Source organism: Macaca fascicularis, chromosome 10 (assembly GCF_037993035.2).
Source record: "Macaca fascicularis isolate 582-1 chromosome 10, T2T-MFA8v1.1".
In the NCBI taxonomy this organism is placed as follows: domain Eukaryota; kingdom Metazoa; phylum Chordata; class Mammalia; order Primates; family Cercopithecidae; genus Macaca; species Macaca fascicularis.
Genome location: NC_088384.1, coordinates 91,964,905 through 91,986,288, shown reverse-complemented (window position 1 = coordinate 91,986,288; position 21,384 = coordinate 91,964,905). Strand labels below are relative to the sequence as shown.

General features: G+C 44.0%; 1 protein-coding gene and 1 non-coding gene across 14 annotated transcripts in view; both read right to left on the bottom strand.

Moving 5' to 3' along the window:
- PHF20 (PHD finger protein 20) overlaps positions 1 to 21,384 on the bottom strand; it is a 189,335-nt gene that overhangs the window by 48,927 nt on the left and 119,024 nt on the right. For 8 of the 13 annotated variants that reach the window (XR_012419325.1, XM_074005202.1, XM_005568880.5 and 5 more), the window contains one exon: positions 7,027 to 7,305. The exons of 3 other annotated variants lie outside the window; for them this stretch is intronic. Coding sequence is in view for 9 of the 10 variants with exons in the window: in XM_074005202.1 (XP_073861303.1) it covers positions 7,027 to 7,305 (279 nt within the window). In the remaining variant the exon portion in view is untranslated. Of the gene's footprint in view, positions 1 to 7,026; positions 7,306 to 11,584; positions 11,660 to 20,993; positions 21,107 to 21,384 lie in introns of those variants that run through there. 2 more of the 13 variants (XM_074005204.1, XM_074005205.1) reach the window with 2 other exon arrangements.
- On the bottom strand, positions 19,160 to 19,302 carry LOC123567399 (U4 spliceosomal RNA). The gene has a single exon (XR_006690308.1). It is a non-coding gene; the product is annotated as a U4 spliceosomal RNA (small nuclear RNA).

The following is a 21,384-nucleotide window of genomic DNA, read 5'->3' as shown; positions in this document are numbered from 1 at the left end:
CAAGCAATGACCAGAGCATGTTCTGATCTGCATAAGGGGGTGGCAGCTCAAGGGCAGAACAGAAGCAGATATGGGCTTAGAGGGGTTCTCTCTGCCTGTCAGAGAAGCGGTACTCAGGGCCTGCCAGTGTCATTTCACCATGTCTACCTTCCCAACCTCATCTCCTATTAGTCCCTTACCATGGGTGCCACCCAGACACCAACCCAGGACGGCCCTCCAATAACCCCTCCCTCCTCAAGCCCTGCATTTTTCTTAGCTCATGTGGTAGACGTTGCAACGCCCTCCCCAACACCATTTCTCCACTTCTTCCATAGGAAGAGTTCATGTTCCAGGTTCCCTTGAGAGAGGGCTGGCAGATGTTCTGCCTATGGGATATAAGAAGTGATGTGTGGCACTTCTGGGTTGTGCCCTTAAAAGAAAGGAGCATACTTTCCCTTCCCAGCAGCTGAAAGATAAGCAAGCAGGGGGAGCCATTTTAGACCCCAAAGAAGAGCAGCACCTGGGGCCTGGTGGAACAATGGGGAGAAAGCAAGGCCCAGGAACCTTCAGAGCCTGAGCAGAGCCACCACAGGTAACTTGCAGTTCATCCTGAGAGGAAAATAAATTTCTCTGGTTTTAGCCAGCTATGTTGTTATCTCTGTTATGGCACCATAATCCATATTCTAATTAAGCTCACACTGCTCTCTTTGTTTAAGGGGAGGAGGACATGTTCCTGCGATAAGGCCAGTGTAGTCCCATGAGAAAAGCTGTGGATGGCAACAAAGAGGTACCCACTCCAGTGCCCCAAAGTTCACTTTGGCCTAAAACTGAGATTTACCCAGGGTGAGAACATGACCCAAACAGATGTAGCAATAAGTAATAATAAGCACAGGAGAGGCCCTCTTTGACACTAGAAAATTCTTTCTGAGTCTAACCTGTATTCAGGACTGAACTCACCTACACAGAAAGAAACCCAAGGGAGCCTGAGCTGGCTCCTGGAAGAGAATTTATTAAGTGATGCTGGTATACTAAGAAACCTCATTTGGAAAAGCAAATCTAAACTGACCTTCTAAATTCACTTTGCAACTAAAGGCTTGGCTGAGAGCAGAAGAACCATATGAGTAACAGGATTACAGAAGGCTGGCGTCAGAAGGGACACCTTAGGGACAGATGATTGGTTTATTCCCCTTGATGCCTCTGAATTCTTGCTATGCCTATTCCTGGCACAGGGATGCTTTTCCTCTTCCCCGGCTTCTAGTCCAACTCCTATCTAGCCTCACTCCTCAAGGCATGGGTTAGTCTGCTCAAGCTGTCATAACAAAACATTACAGACTGGGTGGCTTAAACAACAGATATTTCTTTCTCACAGTTCTGGAGGCTGGAAAGTACAAGATCAAGGTCCCAGCCTATTTGGTTCCCAGTGAGGCCCCTCTTCCCAGCTTGCAGAGAGCTGTCTTCTTGCTGCATCTTCATATGGGGGGCTAGGGGGAGCTTTCTATTCCCTTAATCCCATCATGAAGGCTCCACGCTCGTGACATCATTTAAACTTAATTATTGCCAAATACCATCACACTGAGGGTCAGGACTTCAACAGATGAATTTTAGGGAGGAAGGCAGGACACAATTCAATTCACAGCAAGGCCTAACTCAAATGTCTTTCTCCTCTCAACAGTCCAGCTCCTACCCTACAGGCAAAATCTGAATCTGTGTTCCCACAGCACTTTACATGTTCCTAACACAGAACTTAGCCTTCTCACGTTGTTTATGAGCTTTTCTCCCCACATGAAAGGGCCTGGTCTCATGCACACCTAATTCTACATCATCACTTTAGAAATGAGGAGATCAGCCAGGCACAGTGGCTCACGCCTGCAATCCCAGCACTTGGGGAGGCCAAGGTGGGCAGATCACCTGAGGTCGGGGGTTCGAGACCAGCCTGACCAACATGGAGAAACCCCGTCTCTACTAAAAACACAAAATTAGCCAGGCATGGTGGTGCATGCCTATAATCCTGGCTATTCGGGAGGCTGAGGCAGGAGAATCACTTGAACCCGGGAGGCGGAGGTTGCAGTGAGCCAAGATCGCACTATTGCACTCCAGCCTGGGCAACAAGAGCAAAAAAAAAAAAAGACAGAAAGAAAGAAAAGAAATGAGGAGATCAGATCTGTGAAGAGACCTGCCTGAGATCACAAAGGGAACAGTGGCAGGTTGCTACTAAGATCAGTCTACGGGCTCTCAGACCAAAACTACTACTTCTGCTCAAACTTACTGGCCCAGAAATTGAGGAGTCCAAAACCAAGAAATTTCTGCAGGGTACTTTCGAGTCCCAATGGTTCTGCTAGAAACCCCAGGAATCTCCATCAGAGAAATCCATTAGAACCCAAGTTTGGGACCACTTGAGGCCCAGAGTTCAAGACCAGACTGTATAATATGGCAAAACCCCATCTGTACTAAAAATACAAAAATTAGCTGGGTGTGGTGGTGCATGCCTGTAATCCCAGCTACTTGGGAGGCTGAGGCAGGAGAATTGCATGAACCCCGAAGGCGGAGGTTGCAGTGAGCCAAGATCATGCTACTGCACTCCAGGTTGGGCAACACAGTGAGATTCTGTCTCAAAAAAAAAAAAAAAAAAAAAATCAGAGCCTTCAGCATAAAGGGGGTACTTTTTTACAGTTACTATCAACACGCAGCACAAATCCTATAATATTCTGTTTTTCACTTAGGCAGAATGTCAAGTTCACACTGCCTGTAAACTAAAACATAGGTTGCCTGGTATCAGAGTCTCACTCTGAAACGTCTCCCCAACTAAACTCCCCACACTGTCTGAAATTCCACCCTAGAGATAAGGGCTTTCTCAGAAGCCTGAGGTGAAACAAGGATACTATTAAGTTGGTTCTGTTCTTTCAAATTTTTGGTTATCAGATTAGTCAAGTATCCAGTAAAACTCTGATAAACTGGGGCAAGGCTTTGATGGGAGAAAGGTAAGGGGTGATGCCTGGAAGAGGGGTGCCTTCTGGAGAGCTGGGGCAGAATGAGGCAGCCACACTACAGAATCTTCAGCATACACTGCTATGTTCACTCTCACTGATAGCCAGCTACGTGATAAAGGCTGCACATGTCTACTGAGCCCCATCCACATATGATAATACCGAGGCTCTTGCTGGTTAGTGGCACAGTCAGGGCTGGTGGCTAGGCTTTAAATTTTCCATCTAGGTCACAGCAAGATGGATGGTCTAGTTCCTTCGGTCTGGTAACTGCTAAACGTATCAGCAATGAAGCAAGGGAGATACATTTGGGTAATCGCCATGTTGTCTAGGAGGCTGGGTCCACCTGACATGTGGGCGGGGGTACATTCCTTCCTGGCTGCACAAATCCTGCCCTCACTGAGAGGGTACAAAAATGATCAGGCTGTGCCCTCACTGAGAGGGTACAGAAATTATCAGACAGTGGGTGAGTGGTCTGTGCGGCACATTCTGCCACCAAATTGATCAATTTTACAAAGAAACACTTTAAACAAATTAAAACATAAAGATCTAAAAAACCTTTTGGCAACAAGTTAAAGCATAGGGATTTAAAAGACTCTCGTTTCCCTTAAAGCATTTTATAATTGTCCACCCCTACTAGTTTAGTGAGTATACAGCAGGCCTTATTTTTATTTATTTATTTATTTATTTTTGAGACGGAGTCTCACTCTGTCACCAAGGCTGGAGTGCAGTGGCCAGATCTCAGCTCACTGCAAGCTCCGCCTCCCGGGTTCACGCCATTCTCCTGCCTCAGCCTCCCAAGTAGCTGGGACTACAGGCGCCCGCCACCTCGCCCGGCTAGTTTTTTATATTTTTTAGTAGAGACGGGGTTTCACTGTGTTAGCCAGGATGGTCTCGATCTCCTGACCTCGTGATCTGCCCGTCTCGGCCTCCCAAAGTGCTGGGATTATAGGCTTGAGCCACCGCGCCCGGCCAAGCAGGCCTTATTTTTTTAAACTGGTAAACAAAAATCTCCAGTTCACCAAGAAATGTCCAAATCTCATTGAAAAGGATCCTTCAGTATTAAGGAGATTAAAATCCCAGGTCAGTATAATGCATGATATCCAAGAGTGAGACATGAAAGTAGAAAATCAATTACTCAAAAAAAAAAAAAAAAAAGAAAGACAAAATAAAAGAAAATCAATCACTCAGGCTTCTTAATTATACAAAAATGGCAATGTCTTGTCTATTGGTTTCATAGCTCATCAGTAGTTGGCTGAGTTCAGAACTCAGATCTCTGACTACCTGGGTAAATGCTTTCACTGAGATAAAGAAAGACTATATATTCAGAGTTTACTACAGGCCAGACATTTTACAAAGCATTTCCCCTTGGGTCATTTACTGTAACAAAGTTATGAGGTAGGTAGTACTATTATCTCTATTTCACAGATGGGAAAATTGAAGTTTAGCAAGTTCTCTGCCCAAGGTCCTGGAGCAAGCAAGTGGTAGAGCCTGTATTCAAACTCAGGTGAGCTGACACATATTACTCAACATAAACCAAGTCATGCAAGTACAGTTAACCAAGAATCCCAAAGCCAGGTGGTGGATCAGCATCTGGCCAGGAATACCTGCCCCACACCGAGGTACATTATGCTGGGCAAACTCCCTCCTCAGACAATTACCATGAACAGGGAGAGGGAGGGGTACTATGTCCTAGCACAGACAGCACACATCATGATGGTCAGGCAAGCAGGACTTCCCTGGGTCCCTCAGTGGCCTCTTGCCTGTCAAGCCTTAGTCTTTAAAACAATCTGACTCTGGTAGCTTTGTGCTGTCTGGGGTAGGCTGCACCCTACTTCCAGTGTTGTACCCTCATCCTGCCCAGATGTCACTCCATTAAGATATCCAGTGCCTGCTATTTCTACTGGCTCCTGACACCTCAATGATCTCCATTTACTCAACATAATCTCCAGCCTTCAGTGCTGCTTGTTTCCACGTGCTGCAGAGCCCATGGGATACTACAGTGACTCAAGATGACTCAACATAATTCCTCCCCAACAGCACTCAGAATCCAGCTAGAGAGCTCACACAAATGCACCCACCTCAGCCACATATGGCTGGGTGAGAAGGATGAAATTATGGAAAGCAAGGAGAAGGAAATCCACTTCCCCATACCAGGCCTTGAAATAGGCTCATGAAAAAGATTAGCTTATAAACTAATTACAAGAACTCAGGTTTACACTCAGAAAGAGAGAGTGAGGTCTGAAGACCTGAAGAGAGTCCTACAGTGACTGAGGGAACAGATGGGATTCACAACCCTTGTGTCCAGCTCCAAAACTTATGCTTTCAGAAGCATCATCCTGTCCTTACACATTATTTAGCAAGAGAGTGATATAATCAGGTTTCTACTTTCAAAGATTAATCTGACGGCAAAATGATGGATAACCACAGTGAGTAAAGAATGATGGGGGGAAACTGATTAAGAAATGACCACAACAACCAGGGCAAGAGGGGAAACCTGGATTAGTGCCATGGGACTGAAAAGAAGATTAATTTGGAGGTAAGTCAGATAAAAGGAAACAAACAGATAAAAGGAAACACCATGCCTGCCTAAGTATGCTTTTTATTGAAGCATAAAACATACACAGAAAAGTACACACAAATAAACATATAAATCAATACTTTTTCATAAATGAAATATGAAAGTCACCGTATAGTCACCATGCGGATCAGGAAACAGAACATTTCCGGAGCCCTAGAAGTCTCCCTCCTGCCCAGTTTCCAGTCCTATCTACCTCCTCCCAAAGGTAACGACTGTTCTGACCTCAAATACCATAAATTAGTTCTCACTCATTTTTGAACTTTATATAAGCAAAACCATATAATCTGTATCAGTTTATGCTAGCTTATTTGGTTGTTGTTTTGAGATGGAGTCTCACTCAGTCGCCCAGGCTGGAGTGCAGTGGCACAATGTCGGTTCACTGCAACCTTTCCCTCCCGGCTTCAAGCAATTCTGCTGCCTCAACCTCCAGAGTAGCTGGGATTACAGGCATGCACCACCAAGCCCAGCTAATTTTTTTGTATTTTTAGTAGAGACAGGGTTTCACCATGTTAGTATGGCTGGTCTCAAACTCCTGACCTCAGGTGATCCCCTGCCTTGGCCTCTCAAAGTACTGGAATTACAGGCATGAGACACTGTGCTTGGCCTCGCATTATATTTCTAATGGATAATACAGCACATTCAAAGTCTTGACAGCATAAATGAAGGCTGACCCCTCGGAGGGTCAGAGTTCACCTTAGTCTGCATGGCTCTGCCCATCCTGAAACCTGATTGTATACTCTACTGGGAACACTGTCAGATGTCCTAGGAGTTCCATACACCATTTAATACCTACATGTTTTAATAGAAAACCTTTAAGCCAAGAAGTAGGTAGCGATATTACAATAGCAAGTAAAAAGCTGGGAAGATTATAGAATTTATTGGAAATCCATTAATTCTTCTGAAATTCCCCTGGAAACATGTAATTTTTCAATTTCTGTAAGCTTTAGAAGACATTTCCTAAAAGGTTCTCTGTAATAAGTTATAAAATGAGATTTTATGGTAACCTCTACTACTACTATTATGGTTTCTATGCAAAATAAACAGTGCTATTATAAATATCTTCAGTTGCACTTAAGATGAAACAGGATTCACATTTGGACCCGGCAGTAGAATCACATATCACCTTTTGGTTATCGTGCTCTTTTGTACTGCTGGCAAGGCAAACACACAGGTTTGGGAGAGTGGCACGATGGCACCCATGCTGCTCTGAGCACGAGTTCTCCTGCTGGCTTCTGAATGAGGTCCCTTTGCTTGACTGTCCCCACTTATACTGGAAGCAGCAAGGCCTTCAGAGGCTAAGCAACTGTGGCCTGCAGGAAGGCCACAGCTCCGTGGTGCAGCCCGGAGGATCACTTAGTATGTTCAATCCTGTGGGATTCAACTGGAACAGACAAACCTAATGCCTGCATTGTGTGTCAGAAAACACAAGCACTGTGGCCAAGCAACCGAGTCATCCATGACACAATGAAGAATGAAGATACTTACTTGGGGAACTGGCAGAGACCCGCTTCCTGGTCAGGGTCTCCTGGCTGGGCTTGTCTGAAGCTGAAGGGCCCCTGGTTTGGACATGCCTCTTTCCCGGGCTCTCCTCTGGCTCCAGTGACTTCTCCATTCCATGGAAATACTTCATGTGATAGTGCAACAGTTTCGCTTTGCGGAAAAATTTTAAACAGTCCACAACCTTGCATCTAAACTTATGGTCTAGGTCGACAGCTGGTGCATTAGATGACACAAAATCATCTGTTTTCTTAAAAGTATTTGTTACTGAAAAAAATAAAAACAAAAGCAAAGGTTCCTTGTATTTATCCCAGTTATTACAAAACATGCACTAACACATGACAACTGAAGGTGAAAGACTAGCGTGCATATGTAGCCTGAGACATCAGACTGCCATTACCTCCTCAAATTACTGTTTAGAGAGAATGAAAACAACTTCAGGTCAAATAAGACTCAACTGTGATTCATCTTTAGGAAGAAGAAATCAACATGTTTACTTTCAACAGTCATACAAGTTTTCAGGGTTTCACATACTTCAAGGAAAAATCCTTAAAAAACAAAATAAAACAAAACAAAACAAAATATCAAGGATCTCAGGCCAGGCAGAGCGGCTCACACTTGTAATCCTAGCACTTTGAGAGGCCAAGGCAGGTGGATCACTCGAGATCAGGAGTTCATGACCAGCCTGACCAACATGGTGAAACCCCATCTTTATTAAAAATACAAAAAAATGGGCTGGGCATGGTGGCTCACACCTGTAATCCCAGCACTTTGGGAGGCCAAGGGAGGTGGATCACCTGAGGTCAGGAGTTCAAGACCAGCCTGGCCAATATGGTGAAACCCCGTCTCTACTAAAAATACAAAAATTAGCCAGGGATGGTGGCAGGTGCCTGTAATCCCAGCCACTTGGGAGGCTGAGGCAGGAGAATTGTTTGAATCTGGGAGGCGGAGGCTGCATTGAGTCAAGATCATGCCATTGCACTCCAGCCTGGGAGACAAGAGCAAGACTTTGACTCATACAAAAAACAAACGAACAAAAAAATTAGCCAGGCATCGTGGAGCACACCTGTAATTCCAGCTATTCGGGAGGCTGAGGCATGATAATCACTTGAACCCAAAGGCAGAAGTTGCAGTGAGCTGAGATCATGCCACCCTGGGCAACAGAGCCAGACTCTGTCTCTAATAATAATAATAATAATAATAAAATAAAATAAAAATTTTAAAAATCAAGGATCTCAAGCTGGTACTTACGAGTTGGACCAGACTTACATTCACTACCATCCTGGTACCCATCCTTGTGGACAGAAATAGGGAATATTCCTCAGTATCTCTCTGTGAAACCTGAGAGATTTTATGCCAGTTTTTGTGCAAGGGAAATGTAACAGTTACAAAGGTTTTAGTACTGAGTCTTTGAGATTTCAACACGTACTTTGTTTTATGACATACTTTGTCTGATCAAAAGGATCCAGAATTGGCCAGGTGCAGTGGTTCACACCTGTAATCCCAGCACTTTGGGAGGCCGAGGTGGGTGGATCACCTGAGGTCACGAGTTCGAGACCAGCCTGGACAACATGGTGAAACCCCATCTCTACTAAAAATACAAAAATTAGCTAGGCATGGTGGCACATGCCTGTAATCCCAGCTACTCGGGAGGCTGAGGCAGAAGAATTGCTTAAATCTGGGAGGCGGAGGTTGCAGTGAGCCAAGATCACACCACCGCACTACAGCTTGGGTGACAGAGCAAGACTCTGTTTCAAAAAAAAAAAAAAAAAAAAGAAAGGCCGGGCGTGGTGGCTCATGCCTGTAATCCCAGCACTTTGGGAGGCCAAGGCGGGTGGATCACAAGGTCAGGAGATCAAGACCATCCTGGCTAACATGGTGAAACACCGTCTCTACTAAAAATACAAAAAAAATTAGCTGGGCATGGTGGTAGGCGCCTGTAGTCCCAGCTACCCGGGAGGCTGAGGCAGGAGAATGGCGTGAACCCGGGAGGCAGAGTTTGCAGTGAGCCGAAATCATACCACTGCACTCGAGTCTGGGCGACAGAGCAAGACTCTGCCTCAAAAAAAAAAAAAAAAAAAAAAGGATCCAGAATAGGACAAATAAGTTCTAGTATTCTACAGCACTATAGGGTGACTATAGTTAATAATAATTTATTATATATCTTCAAATAGCTAGAAAAGCAGATTTTGAATGTTCTGAACACAAAGAAATAAATGTTCAAGGTAATGGATTTGCTAATTATCCTGATTTAATCATTATACATTGTATACATGTAAGGAAATATCACTGTACCACATGAATATGTAAAATTATTACATATCAATTAAAAATAACAATAAATGAGGCCAAGGCAAGAGGATCACTTGAGGCCAGGATCCTCAAGATCAGTGTAGGCAACTCAGCAAGACCCCATCTCTACAAAAAAAATATTTTTTTTTATTAGCCAGGCATGATGCATGTGCCTATAGTCCCAGCTACCCAGGAGGCTCAGGTGGGAGGATCCCTTGAGCCCAGCAGGTTCAGGCTGCAGTGAGCCATGACTGCACCACTGCACTTCAGCCTAGGCAACAAAGCAAGACCCTGTGTCAAAAATGAATAAATAAAATAACAATAATAATAATAAATGCAAAAGAAACAACAACAAAAAGGACCCAGAGACTACAAGAAAAACCAGCTAACTAAATGGAGGTAGAAGGCATAAGGAGGACTCATAGGACTCAATGATCAATTTCAAAGCGACAATAAAAGCATGACCCTAAAAAACAAATAAGCAGAAGGCAATAGTCGGTCAGGCACCAATGACAAAACCTAAACCCATCACAAGGCCTTTTTTTTTTTTTTTTTTTCTCCTTGAGACGGAATCTTGCTCTTGTCTCCCAGGCTGGAGTGCAATGGTGAGATCTCAGCTCACTGCAACCTCCACCTCCCCAGTTCAAGTGATTCTCCAGCCTCAGCCTCCCAAGTAGCTGGGATTACAGTCGCCCACCACCATGTCCATCTTTTTTTGTTTTGTTTTGTTCGTTGCTTTAGTAGAGACTGGTCCAGGCTGGTCTTGAACGCCTGACTTCAAGTGATCCACCCGCCTTGGCCTCCCAGAGTGCTGGAATTACAGGTGTGAGTCACCACCCACGGGCCACAAGAACCTCTTGTGTGTTAGAAATGCAGTTTCTTGAGGACTCCCTTTAGAATGTCTTCCCACCAACGAAAACAGTCACCTTAAGTCACTCCTATGCTACAGATTTGGTCACCCAAGAATATATCAAGTGGACCTTTTTTTAAAAATTAGGAATTCAATGTGCAATGAATGGACCTTTCTCGAGTTAATCAAATTTTTCTTAAACACAGTCACACAATTTCCACTGGAAGCAGGTAGCCTGTTAAACCTTTGGTAAGTATTATGATTATTTTTTCAAGTGTCATCCCATAATCAGAAGTAATTTTAAAATTCTTAAATTTGATCTAAATTATACTCTACATTTCAAAATTAGGTTTGGTGGTCTGAAGGATGCTATTATAGAGCCAATTTAAACCAACAAAAACCTATACACATACATCCCAAAGCAGAATACCTTAAAATCACTTTGTACCTATAACAAGAGATATAAAAAACGCCAGATCAGTTAGTTGCAGGTAAGAGAAGAAAAAGTTGGCCAGGCACAGTGGCTCATGCCTATAATCCTAGAACGTTGGGAGACCAAGGCAGGCGGATCATATGAGGTCAGGAGTTCCAGACCAGCCTGGCTAACATGGTGAAACCCCATTTCTACTAAAAATACAAAAAATTAGCTGGGCGTGGTGGTGTGTGTCTATAATCCCAGCAACTCGGGAGGCTGAGGCAGGAGAATCGCTTGAACCCGGAGGCAAAGGTTGCAGTAGCTGAGATCACGCCATTGCATTCTGGCTTGGGCAACAAGAGCGAAACTCTGTCTCAAAAAAATAAAATAAAAAGGAGAAGCAAAAGTGACACAATGTGAAATAGAATACACACTTCTCAGACAAATAATTGGACAGGAAAAGTATGTCAGTGGAGAAGCTCAAAACACAAACCTTTAATACATCCAATTCTTTCCTAAAACAAAAAATAGTTTGTTTGGAATATCCTTCTCTTGATCTGTATTAGGTTAAATCATATAAACTTGCCATTTTGCACGTCACAAAAGACTAAGGCTGGAACCCTGTGCAGCGGCTCACAACTATAATTCCAGCACTTTCGGAGGCTGAGGCAGGCAGATCACTTGCGGTCAGGAGTTCAAGACCAGCCTGGCCAACATGGTAAAACCCCGTCTCTACTAAAATGATAAAAATTAGCCAGGCATGGTGGCACGTGCCTGTAGTCCCAGCTACTTGGGAGGCTGAGGTGGAAGAATTGCTTGAACCCAGGAGGCAGAGGTTGCAGTGGGTCAAGATCACGCCACTGTACCCCAGCCTGGGCAACAGAGTGAGACTTTGTCTCCAAAAAAAAAAAAGAAAAGAAAAATTAGCTGGGCATGGTGGTGCACCCCTGTAGACCCAGCTACTCAGGAGATCGAGGCAGGAGACTCACCTGAACCCGGAGGTGGAGACTGCAGTGAGCCGAGATCGTACCATTGCACTCCAGCCTGGGTGACAAGAGCGAGACTCCGTCTCAAAAACAAAAACAAAAACTTTGCACTCGTGTGTACACACAATGGTCATCTACATAAAGCAAACAGCACAGGGGCTAAGTGTGGGTTCTGCAGCTGGACAGCCTATTTCAAACCCAAGTTCTTCCACCTACACCCCTAGACTCAATTTCCTCATGTGCAGGATGGAGACGATAATGGTAACAACTTCGCTGAGTTGTGAGAATTAAATAATACATGCAAAGAGCCTAGAAAGGTGTACGGCACATAATAAGTGTTCAATTAATACTGTCTACTACGACTATTCAATGTCATTTTAAATTTCAGGAATTAACCTAATCATAAGCAGAAGAGGGGAAGTGCCCACCACCCACAACCTCACTGCATGCTCCTGCCAGAGTCAGTATGGTATAATACAAAAAGCACAACATTAAATCCCAGGTCTACCTTTCATTAGCAGCATAAATTAGCTGTGCAACCTAGTCTAATTATCCAGATTCTTCAGGGAAGAATACAACCTATTTCAAAGAGTTGGAGAAAAGGTTATGGATAATGTATGTACTTGGCACAAAGTAGGTGATCAACACATGGAAGCCATTATCATTTCAAATATAAAATATATCATAAGCAGGCTTATGTTATTTCTGGAACATGGCTGGAGACAGCTATTATAATTATCAACCAAGTGTGAAACATTTCTTCAACCAGTCTTCATATGCCCTGGCTGGAACACATATCACCCTGTAAGAATTTCATTTTGTCTACGTCCTCCTGAAAAGTGTGAAATTCAAAACCAACTATAAGGTTCCTAGTATGACTATTCACATATCAGTGGGATTATTATCTCCACCTTTTGGGACATCTTTTACTATGACACCTAAAGATTTTCATTTTTAATACTCACTTTATATAATGCAGGATAGTACCAAGCTTGTTCCACCAAAATACTGAACATTGTTTTATCTTTTTAAAACGTAAATAACAGTACATGTTGGTGGGGCACGGTGGCTCATGCCTGTAATCCCAGCATTTTGGGAGGCCAAGGCAGGCAGATCACCTGAGGTCAGGAGTTCAAGACCAGCCTGGCCAACATGGTGAAACCCCATCTCTACTAAAAATACAAAAAATTAGCCAGGCGTGGTGGCAGGTGCCTGTAATCCCAGCTACTCGGGGGGCTGAGGCAGGAGAATCGCTTGAACCTGCTAGGCGGAGGTTGCAATGAGCTGCGATGACACCATTGCACTGCAGCCTGGGCAACAAGAGCCAAACTCTGTCAGAAAACAAAAGGAAAAAAGAAAAAGACATGACTGGCCAGGAATGGTGGCTCACGCCTGTAATCCCCGCACTTTGGGAGACCAAGATGGGTAAATCAATTGAGGTCAAGAGTTCAAGACAAACCTGGCCAATATGGCAAAACCCCGTCTCTACTAAAAATACAAAAATTAGCTAGGTGTGGTGGTGCATGCCTGTAATCCCAGCTACCTGGGAGGCTGAGGCAGGAGAATTGCTTGAACCCAGGAGGCGGAGGTTGCAGTGAGGCGAGATCACACCATTGATCTCCAGCTTGGGTGACAAGAGCGAAACTCCATCTCAAAAAAAAAAAAAAAAAAAAAAAGACATGGCCAAACTATGTTGAAAGATAGATATGACTGGACTAATAATCTGCCAATCCAGTAAACCCTTCAAAGGAAGCAAGTTCAGTTTACAGGATAAAAACTCCTCCCCCAGCAAAAGCAAAATCCTTGATTCCTCACAGCTAAGCAAAAGTTAGTACAGCTGAAACTCCAAAGGAGCGCAAGCTTGGCACTCGGGTGGACCAGCTGCATCTGACAGGCAGTATTAGGATCAGAGAGGCTCAGGTGAGCAGGGATGCTCCTCAGGAGGGAAGACACTGCCAGGTGGCACCATCACAAAGACCCTGGCCAAACCAAAGGCTCTTTTCAATTTGGCAACACTAAGACAAAGTAGTTGCTGCTTTTTCTCTGATGGAATAAACATCAAAAGAAGATTTGAGCATTACAAATCTTTAACCATGGAAGCTCAGGAAATAAGATTTCCCAGTGAAATCAGTGAAGTATAACTCACTGTGATACAAGCAAGCTCTTCTGATTATAAGCCAGTTGATAATCTACCCTGCACTGCTGGAAAAAACAATCAACACAAGCATTAGAGTGAGAAAAGCTGCAAATAGGGTATGACTCAGTTATGTATTATAGCCTGTGACAAAATCTGATAAATTACACAATTTGCTATAATTTCAGAACCACAAATCAAAAAGTAGATCCTTCCAGAAATAGAGCTCTAAAGAAAAAAAGTAGATAAAAATATTATATATGAATAAAATGTTTATGCTAACTTTTTAATGATGAGAAAATGTTTAGGATATGTTAAAGTATAATACAACAAAAAAGGCCAGATGTGGTGACTCATGCCTGTAATCCCAATGCTTCGGGAGGCTGAGGCAGGTGGATCACCTGAGGTCAGGAGTTCGAGACCAGCCTGGCCAACATGGTAAAACCCCGTCTCTACTAAAAATACAAAATTGGCCGGGCCTGGTGGCTCACGCCTATAATCCCAGCACTTTGGGAGGCTGAGGTGGGCGGATCATTTGAGATCGGGAATTCGAGACCAGCCTGGCCAACATGGTGAAACCCCATCTCTACTAAAAATATTAAAAAAAAAAAAAAAATCAGCTGGGCATGGTGGTGCATGCCTGTAGTCCCAGCTACCTGGGAGGCCGAGGCAGGAGAATCGCTTGAACCTGGTAGGCAGAGGTTGCAGTGAGCTGAGATTGCACCATTGCACTCCAGTCTGGGCAACAAAGTGACAAACTCTGTCTCAAACAGTAAATAAATAAATATTAAAAAATAGAACAATAAAAAAGACACATAAACACCAAGACTTAAGCAATCATCCCTTTCTCATGAAGGTTTTGCAAAGTGGACTATTTTACTTTTGAACCCAAATTTTTAGAGATATGAAAAATTATATTTTCTAGACTTCACAACCTTATCCTAAGTTTTGCACACTACAGCCAAAAGGAGCCCTCTGTATGCACAATAAAGGCTGCCAGTTCAGCCAGTCTAGACCATGTGGTTCCCTCTATTTGGCATGTTGTTCCCACTTGCAAACCAAGTCTTGCTCATCCTTCAAATACCACCTCCTTGCACAATGCCTTCACCCCGGTCTCTCCGCAGAAAAGATTCTGTCCTGCCTTGAAGATTTCCTGTAAGTACTTTATGGATCCTGTAGTCCTTCCCTTTCTATTTGTATAACAGTTGGTTTTGTTCATTCCTTTTTCTAAAATATTGAAATACCCAATGTGCTGCTTTTTTTTTTTTTGGACACGGAGTCTCTCTCTGTCGCCCAGGCTGGAGTGCAGTGGCATGATCTCAGCTCACTGCAACCTCCGCCTCCTGGGTTCAAGCGATTTTTCTGCCTCAGCCTCCCAAGTAGCTGGGATTACAGGTGTCCGCCATCACACCCGGCTAATTTTTGTATTTTTAGTACAGACCAGGTTTCATCATTTAGGACAGGCTGGTCTCAAATTCCTGACTGCAGGTGATCCACCCACCTTGGCCTCCCAAAGTGCTGGGATTACAAGCATAAGCCACTGTGCCCGGCCTACAATGTGTTGCATTCTTTACTTCTCTTACTTATATTAGTGTACTGTCACATCAAACATGGGAGCTAGCCTCTCCAAGACTGTTTCCTCATTGTTAAATGGGAATAAGAATACTTATTTCACAAGTCTCCTATATGTTTCCATGAGGCAGTTAAAGACAAAACCCAGTTTTGTTTTGCTGTTGTTTGTTTGTTTTGTTTTTGAGACAGAGTCTCACTCTGTCAACCAGGCTGAAGTGCAGTGGAGCAATCTTGGGTCACTGCAACCTCCACCTCCAGGGTTCAAGCAATACTCCAACCTCAGCCTCCAGAGTAGCTACGATTAGAGGCGTGTGCCACCATGCCCAGCTAATTATTTTTTATTTTTATTTATTTATTTTTTTTGAGATGGAGTCTTGCTCTGTCGCCCAGGCTGGAGTGCAGTGGCCGGATCTCAGCTCACTGCAAGCTCCACCTCCCGGGTTCACGCCATGCTCCTGCCTCAGCCTCCCGAGTAGCTGGAACTACAGGCGCCCGCCACCTCGCCCGGCTAGTTTCTTGTATTTTTTAATAGAGACAGGGTTTCACCGTGTTAGGCAGGATGGTCTCAATCTCCTGACCTTGTGATCCACCCGACTCGGCCTCCCAAAGTGCTGGGATTACAGGCTTGAGCCACTGCGCCCAGCCTATTTTGTATTTTTAGTAGAGACAGGGTTTCACCCTTTTGGCCAGGCTGGTCTTGAACTCCTGACCTCAGGTGATCCGCCACTTCAGCTTCCCGAAGTGTTGGGATTACAAGGCGTGAGCCACCGTGCCTGGCCACAAAAGCCAGTATTAACAGCAAGAGGTTACTTGAATATTACTTGTCATTATTGTTGTCATTGACCTCACAGTTCTTTGCTCAAAACAATCATAAGTTATGCATAATCCTAGCCAAGGGGCCATGTGTCACTGGTATAATCTGCAAAATTCTAACATCTAATTGCCCTACTTTATTAATCAAACAATGAAGGATTAGTGGTAATTAACAAAATCACAATAGGAACATTGAAATTATGCATTCAGCAAAAATATTCTACATTTTAAAATAGACCAGGCATAATGGCTCACACCTGTAATTCCAGCACTTTGGGAGGCCAAGGTGGGTGGATAACTTGAGCCCAGGAGTTCAAGACCAGCCTGAAAAACATAGTGAGACCCTCATCTCTACAAAAAAATACAAAAAGTAGCTGGGTGTGGTGGCACGTACCCATAGTCTCGGCTACTCAGGAGACTGAGGCAGGAGGATAGACTGAACCCAGAAGGTCAATGCTGCAGTAAGCCGTGATCCCACCACTGCACTCCAGCTTGGGCAACAGCATGAGACAGAACCTGTCTCAAAAAATAAATAAATAGGCCGGGCGCGGTGGCTCAAGCCTGTAATCCCAGCACTTTGGGAGGCCGAGACGGGCGGATCACGAGGTCAGGAGATCGAGACCATCCTGGCTAACACGGTGAAACCCCGTCTCTATTAAGAAATACAAAAAACTAGCCGGGCGAGGTGGCGGGCGCCTGTAGTCCCAGCTACTCGGGAGGCTGAGGCCGGAGAATGGCGTAAACCCGGGAGGCGGAGCTTGCAGTGAGCTGAGATCCGGCCACTGCACTCCAGCCTGGGTGACAGAGCGAGACTCCGTCTCAAAAATAAATAAATAAATAAATAAATAAATAAATAAATAGTGCTGGGGGGGGTGGTTCATGCCTGTAATCCCAGCACTTTGGGAGGCCAAGGTGGGTGGATCACTTGAGGTCAGGAGTTCAAGACCAGCCTGGACAACATGAGGAAACCCTGTCTCTACCAAAAAATACAAAAATTAGCCAGGCATGGTGGTGCATGCTTGTAGTCCCAGCTACTCGGGAAGCTGAGGTGGGAGAATCACTTGAACCTGGGGATGGAGGTTGCAGTGAGCCGAGATTGCACCACTGAGACTACAGCCTAAGCAACAGAGTGAGACCCTGTCTCAAAAATAATTAAAAAATAATAATAAATTTTTAAAATTAAGAAACAGAATATGTGTGGTATAACTATGTGAATAAAACTCAAAATATGGCCAAGCACAGTGGCTCATGCGTGTAATTTCAGCAGTCTAGGAGGCTGAGGCGGGCAGATCACTTGAGGTCAGGAGTTGAAGACCAGCCTGGCCAACATGGTGAAACTCTGTCTCTACTAAAAATCCAAAAATTTATCCGGGCGTGGTGGTGCGTGTCTGTTGTTCCACCTACTCAGGAGGCTGAGGCACAAAAATTGCTTGAACCCAGGAGGTGGAGGTTGCCGTGAGCTGAGATGGTGCCACAGCACTCCAGCCTGGGTGACAGAATGAGATTCTCTCAAAATAAAAAATAAAACTCAAAATATTATCAGCTAAATAGAAAATTATGTATAGGGCCGGGCATGGTGGCTCACGCCTATAATCTCCGCACTTTGGAAGGACGAGATGGGCAGATCACGAGGTCAGGAGTTTGAGACTAGCCTGGCTAACATGGCGAAACCCCGTCTCTACTAAAAATACAAAAGTTAGCTGGGCATAGTGATGTGCACCTATAATCCCAGCTACTCGGGAGGCTGAGGCAGGAGAATCGCTCGAGCCCAGAGGCAGAGGTTGTAGTGAGCCGAGATTGTGCCAGGGCACTCCAGCCCAGGTGACACAGTGAGACTCCATTTCAAAAAAACAAACAGAAAAAAGAAACTAAGAGAGCCACTGGTTGTCAAATGGGCCTGCTGGGGCAGAGTCTACACACCCAGGTGTGTATTCCCCTATGGGAGGATAGTTCATTTAGAATATACATGGCAGGAGTTGGTGACGCCAGCTAAGTGACATCATCCACTCTTAGCGTATTAATATGGTTCTTGTTAACATGGGAGCAGTTACTCAAAGACAGAGGGCAGAAGACATGTAAATTATTATTTAAAAAAAAAAAAAAAGAGCAATGAGGGTCTCCCTATGTTGCCTAGGGCTGATCTCCAACTCCTTGGCTCAAGTAGTGATCCTCCTGTCTCAGCCTCCCAGAGTGCTGGGATTACAGGCATAAGTCACCATGCCCAGAAGAAAATATTGTAAATTAAATCCTCAAAGGTTCTGGTTCAAAAGTGAGGGAGAACTCAATTACCCTTGGGGTAAGGTCATCTACTGAAACCAATTTATTCCTCTTTTAAAAGCAGTATGAAAATCACTATTTCCAAGTAGTTACTGGCATCATCATTTACATGCTCTGTCCTCTCCCTCCTGTTTAACAAATTATTGTTTGGAGGAATCAAGAAAAAGCACAGAGCTCTCTCCTGGGCATCCAGGCTCAAAATCTCAAGAGTCATCCTTTGCTCTTGTTGCTCCTAAATTACTACTATACTTTGGTATGTGCAGAGAAAAATGGTCCACAAATTTTGCTTTTAATAATGGTAACCCTAGGCCAGGCGTGGTGGCTCATGCTTGTAATCCCAACACTTTGGGAGGTCAAGGTAGGTGGATCACCTGAGGTCGGGAGTTGGAGACCAGCCTGACCAACATGGAGAAACCCCATCTCTACTAAAAAATACAAAATTAGCCAGGCGTGGTGGTGCAAGCCTGTAATCCCAGCTACTCAGGAGATAGAGGCAGGAGATTTGCTTGAACCCGGGAGGTGGAAGTTGCGGTAAGTCGAGATCGTGCCATTGCACTCTAGCCTGGGCAACAAGAGCGAAACTCTGTCTCAAAAAAAAAAAAAAAAAAAAGGTAACCCTAAGCAGTGTTTTCGTTATCTATTTTCGAGGGAGGGTATGGAGTTAAACCCTAAAATGTTTCTTAATGATCCCTGCCTTCTGGTATTCATACCCCGATATAATCTCTTCTTCTTGAGTGTGGGCCGAACCTGTAACTTCTTTTTTTTTTATTATTTTAATTCAGTCTCCATAGAGATGTCAAAAATTGCCATTGCCAACCTATGCTGCAAGTTGTCACTGCAGTGTATTGGGAAAAGTTTTCAATTATTTTAATAATCACACCTCGAATAAACCTCATTAGCTAGGATACTGCCACTGGGCAAAGCTGTAACCTGTCTCTAACAGAATATGGCAAAGGAGGCAGTATGTCACTTTTATGATTGTATTAGGTAAGACTACAGTGTCTGTCTTACTAGGAAACACTCTTCCTCGCTGTCTTAGTGAAACAAGCTGCTACGTTGTGAGCTACTCTACATGAGGCAAGGAACTGAGTGCACCAGCAAAAACCAAGGCCCTCAGTCTGACAGTCTACGAGGACTGAATGCCACCAACCATCAGGTAAGCCTGGAACCCTCCCCAGTAGAGTGCTCAGATAAGAATACAGCCCGAGCCAACCCTTGGATTATAAGTTTGCAGAGGACCTGGCTAAGCTATGCTTGAACTCCTCACCCACAGAAACTGTGAGAAAACAAATGTGTTGTTTCAGCTACTATATTTGTGGTAATACTGTCACACAGCAACAGATAATATAGAGTGGGATCTATATATACTTGAATAGTTATATACTTTTCCTTTTATAGTAAGCATACACTATGTTTATACTAAAAAAAGTTTATAAATTGTTTTGTGAAACTTGGCTTAGAAATAAATATCCTATTTAATATTTTGTATGCCCATTGCCAGTATCAGATGACCTCACAACTGGATGACTATGATTAGATTACGATGATGGTGATATTCAGTCTGGCAGGCAATGCTCAGTCTGGCACTCAAGGCCGAAGTCACCCCAAGCAGCATCTTGCTTCCAAACGTACCTCCCACTCAACCACAAGGAGGCCTCAGCTCCTACTCCAACAACTGCTTCATGCTCTCGCAGTTCACACCCCTGTTTGGCCTGTGCCCTCTTCCTGCCATTCCTCCCTGGCTCAGCCAAGTTTTCACTTCCATCCAGACCTAGCTCACTCCACAAACAGGAAGACATCCAGATGGCCCTGGCTCTCAGGGACCACACGCCATCAACTCCTGCCACAAATGACTATCTGCTGTACCTCATCATCAGCACTTAACATCTGCTCCTGGATCCTGTTATTTGTCACTTCTCCAGCCAGGGGAAAAGAGTCATTCCTCATTGTCATGTGTTCCCTCAGGACCAAGGCCCAACACAGTTGGTATTCTTGTCAGCAATGACATCACGTGGCCCAGGAGTTTGATACCTTTTTGATATATAGTTAACATAACATAATGAATAAAATATTGTTCATGTCTGTGAAGGAATAACTTTTTCAGCTTGAAGCATCAAAAAGCAATCAAAGGATTAGCTGAGGCCAGGCACAGTGGCTCACACCTGTAATCCCAACACTTTGGGAGGGTGAGGCGGGTGGATCACTTGAGGTCAACAGTTTGAGACCGGCCTGGATCAGTGTCTACTAACGCTACAAAAAAAAAAAAAAAAACAGCTGGGTGTGGTAGTGGGCACCCGTAATCCCAGCTACTCGGGAGGCTGAGGCAGGAGAATCTCTTGAACCCAGGAGGCAGAAGTTGCAGTGAGCAGAGATCTCATCGCTGCACTCCAGCCTGGACAACAGAGTGAGACTCTGTCTCAAAAAAAAAAAAAAAAAAAAAAAGTATTTACTGATATGATCTCAAGATTATAATTTTTTTGGCATTAAAATAATGATAGAAACAGAGTACAACCCATAGAACGACATAAGAATCCATGAGCCCATGCGGATAAACAAATAAGGAAAGGAAGGAAAGAAGGGAGATACAGCCCCCTAAGACAGAATATAAACTAATACCTGTTGAAGGAATGATGAAAGTTGGATATCGCCATTTGACAGCCATCACAGTAAAAACGGTTTCAGGAAAAAAATACCAGTAGATGCTAAAATAATGGGTGAAAGTTTGATGAAGAAATAAGATATTTACATAGTCTCAAAGTTTCTCTCACAAGAAATGTATTCATTATATAGGGGTAATAACAGCCTTATAGTAGAAAAAGCTGGTAGATACTACCTTAGGTAAGTGACAAAAGTTAATGTCACCAGTAAATGGGACAAAGAGGTTTTCATATGCTTCCTGATAGAATGCACCTGAAAAGGACACATCACTTATGTGGTATTTCTGTGAAAAGTGAATAACCCAAATCATATTATGAGGATACATCAGAAAAACCCAAATTGAGGGACA